This window comes from Musa acuminata, unplaced genomic scaffold (genome assembly GCF_036884655.1).
Source record: "Musa acuminata AAA Group cultivar baxijiao unplaced genomic scaffold, Cavendish_Baxijiao_AAA HiC_scaffold_1137, whole genome shotgun sequence".
Classification (NCBI taxonomy): domain Eukaryota; kingdom Viridiplantae; phylum Streptophyta; class Magnoliopsida; order Zingiberales; family Musaceae; genus Musa; species Musa acuminata.
Genome location: NW_027021349.1, coordinates 1710774 through 1719284, shown reverse-complemented (window position 1 = coordinate 1719284; position 8511 = coordinate 1710774). Strand labels below are relative to the sequence as shown.

The 8511-nt window shown below is 43.0% G+C and overlaps 1 protein-coding gene across 1 annotated transcript; it reads left to right on the top strand.

Annotated features, from left to right (window-relative positions):
- The first annotated feature begins 655 nt into the window (after positions 1–655).
- Positions 656–8117, top strand: LOC135670997 (phospholipid-transporting ATPase 1-like). Its single transcript, XM_065178820.1, has 7 exons — positions 656–2307; positions 2387–2693; positions 5111–5819; positions 5919–6042; positions 6166–6385; positions 6880–7338; positions 7628–8117. Exons 1-7 carry the CDS (start codon positions 768–770, stop codon positions 7836–7838), a joined length of 3570 nt encoding a protein of 1189 aa, XP_065034892.1. The 5' UTR covers positions 656–767; the 3' UTR covers positions 7839–8117.
- Positions 8118–8511: the final 394 nt, after the last annotated feature.

Below are 8511 nucleotides of genomic sequence, written 5' to 3'. Positions count from 1 at the left end.
GCTACCGTGGTGAGGAAGATAGAATTGGCCGTGGAGCCTCTTAGGAATGTGGCTGTAGCGGCGTTGGTCGCTGGCCGAAGACAAGGGTGAAGCTTCGCTTTTCTCAACGACGTTGGTCGTTGGCTAAAGGCAAAAGCGAAACTTCGCTTTTGTCACTGCTTTGATACCATGATGAAAATAATAGAAGATAAGAACAATGATTGAAGAAGCTTTATCGAAGAAATGAAAATGCTTCAATACATTAACATGTTTCTCCTGCAGATTAGGAAAAATGATTTCCCTCAACAGAATAGAGAGATTTCCTCATATAGTTGGGAAAATCTTATCTTCTATCACAAATCACATGATCTAATGCATTGCTTATTGATTTGTGGCTCAATCGTTAATAAGTTAGCATACTATGGACACATTCTCCAAACTCCTTCAATTCTCTCTCTTCTACCTCTCCCTAAGTAGTCTTCCAGAAGATAGGAGGATACGAATGACGAAGCTAAAATTGAAGACTTGATCAGACTTCCGCGTTTGATGATGACCAAGGAAATGAGGTCAGACTTTGGCATTCTGAAGATGCCAAACATCCCCAGTCCAACTCGAGTTCCTCTTTATTTCCTCTGGAAGCTCGACAACAAGACAATAAATCCAATTCCATGTCATGGATTGCCTCTTTTGCCTTGTGCTGCCACAGCTCTTGCAGAAACTAAGCCTGCATATTTCTCCCACCATTATCCACCACCACAACCAATCTATTTGTCTTCAACCCTTCGATCATGGCCGGCAGTATGCCCGTCTTCCATCCGCCGAACGACTTGGCGGCGCCCGCCGAACCTGGTTCGCCCATCATGGTTGCTCCGTTGCTGCCCAAGTCATCGCCCCGCAGGAGGAACTTGTCGTGGCGGTCCCGTGAGGGAAGGACTTCGTGGGAGGCGTTCCCCGTCGAGAATTTGGAGCGGTCGGGATCGACGCCTGTCGCTTCTTACCCCTCCAGGCGCTCCGACTCCGTGAAGCTCGGCTCGCAGAGGGAGATCAGCGACGACGAGGCTCGGCTCGTGTACATCAACGATCCCGAGAGGACCAACCAGCCGCTTAGATTCGTCGACAACTCGATCAGGACCGCCAAGTACTCCGTTCTCACCTTCTTGCCCCGCAACCTGTTCGAGCAGTTCCACCGGGTGGCCTACGTCTACTTCCTCGTCCTCGTGGGGCTCAACCAGATTCCGCAGCTCGGCGTGTTCACCCCGGCGGCCTCCGTGCTGCCGCTCGCCTTCGTGCTCGGCGTCACCGCCGTCAAGGACGCGTACGAGGACTGGCGGCGGCATCTTTCCGACCGCACCGAGAACAGCCGGACCGCCCAGGTCCTGGTCGCCGGCGGTGAGTTCCGGCCCAAGCGGTGGAAGGACATCGTCGTCGGGGAGGTCGTCAAGGTCGCTGCCGACGAGACGCTGCCCTGCGACATGGTCCTGCTCGCGACCAGCGACCCCACCGGCGTGGCCTACGTGCAGACTATCAACCTGGACGGCGAGTCTAATCTCAAGAGCCGGTACGCGAAGCAGGAGACGCAGTCGACGTCGCCGGAGGCGATGTCCGGCCTTATCCGCTGCGAGAAGCCCAACCGCAACATCTACGGGTTCCTCGGCGGTGTCGATGTGCCCGGCAGCAAACGGGTCTCGCTCGGCCCGGCCAACATAATCCTCCGGGGCTGCGAGCTGAAGAACACCAGCTGGGTCGTCGGTGTCGCGGTGTACACCGGGCAGGAAACCAAGGTGATGCTGAACAGCTCCGGCACACCGTCTAAGCGGAGTCGCCTCGAGGCGCACATGAACCGGGAGGTGATCCTGCTAGCCGTGGCACTCATCACGCTGTGCTCCATCGTCACGATCCTCGCCGGCGTGTGGCTCACCAACCACCGCGACGAACTCGACGACCTGCCGTACTACCGGAAGGAGGACTTCTCGGGCGCGGAGGCGGATACCTACGACTACCACGGGGTGGGGTTGGAGACGCTGTTCAGCTTCCTCAAGTCGGTGATCATATTCCAGGTGATGATTCCGATAGCGCTGTACATATCGATGGAGCTGGTAAGGCTTGGGCAGGCCTTCTTGATGACCCAGGACAAGAACATGTTCGACGAAGGGAGCAAGACGAGCTTCCAGTGCAGGGCGCTCAACATAAACGAAGACCTGGGGCAGATCAAGTACGTGTTCTCGGACAAGACGGGGACTCTCACGGAGAACAAGATGGAGTTCCTGTGCGCCAGCGTTGGCGGGGTCGACTACAGCGGTGGCGAGGAGGAAGCGCATTCGATCTCAGGTAATTAACTTGGACAACAGTGCTTCTTCCATCTTCCTTTCCCGCATCGATGATGTTATCCGGCAATGTGTTCATGCAGTTGCTGGGGAGACATGGCGGCCTAAAATGACCGTGAAGACCGATCCGGAGCTGATGAACGTGATGATGGGTGGGAAGGGAACAGAAAAGGCGAAACAAGCTCGAGACTTCTTCCTTGCACTGGCGACCTGCAACACCATCGTGCCAATATTGGTCGACACATCGGATCCGTCGCTCAAGCTCATCGACTACCAGGGCGAGTCGCCGGACGAGCAAGCCTTGGTCTACGCCGCTGCAGCTTATGGTTTCACGCTTCTAGAGCGGACTTCCGGCCATATCGTCATCCATGTCCTCGGTGAAAGCCAGAGGTATTGCTACTCCTCGTCTTCCCTTAGTGAATGAAAATTTCTAATACTACTATTCTTTCATCAAAATTGGGCCTTTTACCAACAAAAATCTCAACAAGAAGAAGGAGATTCGTCCATTACACTGATAGACGATTCACTTCTTTGACCTTATCATGATAAGATATGCCCAGCCTCTGACGCAATAACCACAAATAAATTAAGGGGAAAGGAAGTCTCATCACGTGTTGTGGTCGTCGTCGTCGTCTCGTTCCTTGCTTTAATCTCATATACTACCAATCCGAGAAGAAACGGGTGTTGGTCGCAATAGGAGAGGATGTCTGCCGTTGAACGTGGAATCCATGTTTGACTTTTACGAGGATACGTGGCAGTCTTATACATCGGTCTTTGACCGATTGCGAAGCTGCGTGGATTGACAACTCCTTCCAGTTTAATCATTGATTAACATATTGATATAATATATACATACTTAATTATCAACCTCATAATATATCTTAAGTTTATTAATTTCAGACTTTTTGAGTGATTTTGGATAATAATTAAGAATGTTTTGAAAAAAAATTAAAGATGATAATTAACATTTAAATTTAAATTTATATAATTTGAAAAATATTAATAATATTTATATACATTTATGGAGTCGAATGATAATAAAAAAAAGTGAGACCGTGTGGGTTATAGTATTTTTTTTAATGGATATACTTTGTTTTTTTTAATGGATATATATATATATATATATATATATACACACACACACACGGATTGGTCAAAATTGGTCAACTCCGACCCGGTCTGAGACAGCCGTTCCCTTGGGAGCAATGACTCAGCTCCCGGCACCCATCCGGCCGTCGGTCGACTCATCCGTCCGAGCGGCCGAACCGCAGCATCTACGCCTCCACGCCGATCCGGCGGGGTGGTGTACCCCGGGAGCACTGCTGGCTCTCCACGATTCTGATCGCCCTATGTTCGGTGGTGTCCATTTGCGGTGGAATTTGCTTAGGGAAGAAAACCACAAGGGTTCTTTGGAGTTCTCGCAGTTCTTTAGGGAAAGGGTTTTTTCCGACAGCGGTGACCGAACTGCTTCTGTTGCAGGATAGCCATGGAGGTCTTCTTACTTTCCTCATGTTGTTCATCATGTTCCGGATCATGGTTCTTATCAGGCTCGGGAGGCCTATTTCATGATTCGTGACACCAATTTCTAGCTCAAATTCGAGGTTTCACGGTAGCGAGCTCGTGAATTCTTCCTTGCTTTGCCATAGATGAGCAGGCAATGTCTACGTAGCTACTTCCTATGGTTTTGTGCTCATTGAGCGCATGTCTGGCCACAGTCATTAAATGTCCTTGGCTGTAGACGATGGTCGTCTTCTATATGTATGTATTTAGTTTATTCTAGAATAAACTAAATATACACATATAGAAGACAACCATTGTCCTTGGCAAAAGTGGTCTTCGTCAATAGCAGTCACTCATGAGCTAAGACAGGGAGAGGTAGAATTTGGTAATAACAGAGTGGTTGATGGTAATTGAATTATTATAAGTTAATTAGTTTTTATCATGAACATTTATATTCTTTCAAAAAGTAAATATTGTTTTAGTTGCACAACTGGTTTTCTGTGTTATAGCAGCAGTAGTAGCAGCATTTATTACATATCTTTTAGCGGATTTAGTTTTCTGCTTCTGGAACCATTGCTGGATTAATAACATTTGTTTGCTACTTACTATTTCATCCTTATTGTTATGCTGAACCACTGCATAAGCTGGTCGGTTCTAACGGAATCCTGATGTTTCATCAATACATTCAATTAATGTTATCAGTCATTATAATACAGATGCAGGAAAATTTACTCTGATAATGAGAAAATATTCAAAGATGAGCCTTGGTACAAAGGTTGCCCCTTTGCGATCTAGATCATCATGTTTGAGCCATGAAAATAGTCTCCCAACTTGTAAGAGTACGGTTGCACACATTATACCTGTAGCACACTGAATTCATCCTCTTGTACTCACAATAATGAGAATAGAGGGTGACATAGCAGGTAAAAGGCAAATAAGATCTCTCTAAGTTGAGTTCTAGTTGTACTGTAACTAAGAGTCTTAGAACTTTTATTTATTAAAAAATGCGGGAGTCTACAAAATCCTATCAACTAAAAGACAAAGATCTTTAAACACACTGATGACTTTAAATTTCTAAACCCAATGGCAAAACTGGAATAGGACTGCTAATCATCACTTGTAATAGGAGTTCAAAGTTCAATCCCACTATGAAGAATTCTTCTGAACATTAACTGTAATTTTGAAAGCATAGGCTTTTTTTAAAATTCAAATCTATTATAAATATTCTACATGCTAGTAGCATTTTGAGTACCAGTTACTTTATTTTTTTGTTAAAAGATTTTTGACTTGCAATATTAATAATGCAGATATGATGTTTTGGGCCTTCATGAATTTGATAGTGACCGGAAGAGGATGTCTGTTGTAATCGGCTGTCCTGATAAAACTGTAAAGCTATTTGTCAAAGGAGCAGACAATTCGATGTTTGGGGTTATACAAAAGGGAAGAGATTTGGACGTTATTCGTGCAACCCAGACAAATCTCCTTGCCTATTCATTTTTGGGTCTGAGGACATTGGTTGTTGGTATGCGTGAATTAAGTAAAAGTGAATTCAAGGAGTGGCAGTCTGCCTTTGAGAATGCAAATGCAGCTTTGATTGGCAGGGGGAAATTACTACGAGCTCTTGCATCTAATGTTGAAAGAAATCTTCACATATTAGGTGCCTCTGGGATTGAAGATAAGCTACAACAAGGTGTACCAGAAGCCATAGAATCTATGAGGCAAGCTGGCATCAAGGTTTGGGTTTTGACAGGGGACAAACAAGAAACTGCTGTTTCTATTGGCTTTTCTTGTAAGCTTCTAACGAATGATATGACTCGGATTGTGATCAATAGCAATTCCAGAGAATCCTGTAAAAACAGCCTACAAGATGCGGTTTCTATGTCCAGCAAACTTGCAGCAGTATCACCCGGCCCTGAAAATATATTGACAGGCACAGGATCTTCTAGGGTTCCTCTGGCTTTGATTATTGATGGTACCAGCCTCATCCACATTTTGGAGAAAGAATTGGAAGATGAGGTAAGAATTCACAGATGCATTTAACATTTTAAGATTCATTCTTTGAGACTTTTGTTTTTAGGATTCATGTTATTGTGCTCATCATTCTTGCTGGTACAGCTGTTTAAAGTGGCCATAGTATGTGATGTTGTATTGTGCTGCCGTGTGGCTCCATTGCAAAAGGCTGGAATAGTTGCTCTCATAAAGAACCGAACAGATGATATGACCCTTGCAATTGGAGATGGTAATGTTTCTAATTTGGGTACTCACTCTTTCTTACCTATATAGGTTTGATATTGTGAATATGAAGGAACCATTCAATATATCAATCTCTATTGTGTTCTAAAATTTTCAAGTGCAATATCAGGTGCAAATGATGTCTCAATGATCCAAATGGCTGATGTTGGCATTGGCATAAGCGGACAAGAGGGAAGGCAAGCTGTTATGGCCTCAGATTTTTCCATGGGGCAATTCAGATTCTTAGTGCCCCTTTTGTTGGTCCATGGACATTGGAATTACCAGAGGATGGCCTACATGATCTTGTACAACTTCTACAGGAATGCTGTGCTTGTCTTCATCCTATTCTGGTAAACATTACAATCACTCAATTAATACGTTTCTTTGCCTGTAATTCTTTATTCTGCCTTTCTTTACTATATAAACACAATTTTTCTAAAACAGGAGATGACTCGTGTCGACTTAATTATAAACTCAGAAGCTTTAACTGGAGCCATCATCATCTAAGATGGTCCATTTTGTATTTTGCACTATTAAACTGACATTATGGTATCTCAACTTCTGGGCTTATACACAAGTGCTTTCATATCGATGCACCTGTGTTTTTGTTATGCTATTTTCTTATACGTACTGATGATCTGGTTGTGCCATGAAAGACTATTTGAAATGGCATATATTGTCTTGTTAATTGAGTAGAAGAGTGAAGCAGGATCATATTTATTAACTTGTCTGAAATTTTGACACAGGAGTCATCATGTGTTATTTTTTTTCACTATCATATATTATTACACTCTATAGTTCATCTTCAAGTTAATATGCCTAACATATTGTTTTTGAACCATAGGTATGTGCTTTACACTGCTTATAGCTTGACAGCTGCAATAAGCGACTGGAACACTCAATTATATTCTTTCATCTACACTACTCTGCCAACTATTGTTGTTGGAATCCTTGACAAGGATCTTAGCAGGAAGACATTGCTGAAGTACCCCCAACTCTACAAAGCAGGTCAGAGGGATGAAAGATACAACCTGAGGCTGTTTATGCTTACTATGATGGACTCCATTTGGCAAAGCGTTGCTATATTCTACATTCCTTATATTGCATACAGACACAGTGATGTCGATGTCTCTGGCCTAGGAGACTTGTGGATCATTGCTGTGGTCCTTCTAGTAAACCTTCACTTGGCTATGGATGTGTTTCGATGGAACTGGATCACACATGCATCTATATGGGGCTGCATTATCGCAACAGTAATATGTGTCATTATCTTGGATTCCATATGGATGCTACCTGGTTACTGGTATGGCCTCTTCTAATAATCCAGTGATTCCATTTCTTCTGTTGCATACCTTTTATTTCTTAAGTTTCATATAATAGTAGGTTCGATTTTTTTAAGCACGGAGAACCTGACAGAATTTCTCTAATGATTTTACATTCTTGGATTAGTTATATGAATCAAAACGAATTATCACAAACAAGCTCATTGAAGCAGACAGAAGACACCTTACCATCGGATGCAATATCTACATATTTAGCTTTAGAATAGAAAGCTGTTTTTATGTGTAACTGATGCCTTAAAATTCATGCAGGGCCATCTTTAATATGATGGGGACTGGATTATTCTGGGTATGCCTTCTTGGCATCATAGTATCAGCATTGGTTCCTCGTTTCACAACCAAGGTTTTGACTGAGTATGTCATCCCTAGTGATGTTCAAATTGCCAGAGAACATGAGAAGATTCAGAATTTGAGTACAGCCACCACATCAGAAATTCTGATGAACACATTCTCGCAATCCTAATGATGCTTTACCTATTGAAAAATATCTCTTTTCTTTTATATTTTTATTTTATTTTCTTTCCTTTTGTATATTACTATAATCTTTTTACTGAGAATTCGATTTTTTTACCGATTGCTGGATGGTCAACCATCCAAAGGGATAGATAGGTAATCCATCTGTTCTTTTTATTCTTTCACAAATACCTTTTGTATTGCCTTGTACAAGAAGATAATGCGACCACACATCACAATAAGTTGTTTCTGATAACAGTTTGTGTATAAAGCATGAGCTTTGGTGTAACTGATACTTCTTGGCCAGCATTTTGGATATCAGTGTGTTTGTATGGCTTTCGCGATGCCCGAAATTATTTTAAGTTATTTTTTATTTCAATAATATAAAAAATATAAATCATGTCCTGTCGAGCTTAAACTATTGGATGGAATGACATTGATGAAAATTTTAAAATGATATAAAAACAGAAAAATCCTATGTTCAAATATTCTTCCTCATATATATATATATATATATATATTTGCTCTTCCCACTCCCACTTCGGTGTTCGGTCTTCCAATTGACCACCATCTCAGTTGCAGGTTGGTTCATCTTTCCTTGCATGCTTGCTATTTGGATGCTGTAGTCATCATAATTCAGGATTTATTATTTGCAACGACAGGGGAAAGGACAGTCTTGGCGA

Bases quoted from the DNA above. Each gene is read 5' to 3' on its own strand.
- LOC135670997 (XM_065178820.1), top strand. From the start codon at position 768: ATGGCCGGCAGTATGCCCGTCTTCCATCCGCCGAACGACTTGGCGGCG. The intron at 2,308-2,386 runs GTAATTAACTTG...GTGTTCATGCAG, and splicing joins GGAAGCGCATTCGATCTCAG to TTGCTGGGGAGACATGGCGG. The intron at 7,339-7,627 runs GTATGGCCTCTT...AAATTCATGCAG, and splicing joins TGGATGCTACCTGGTTACTG to GGCCATCTTTAATATGATGG.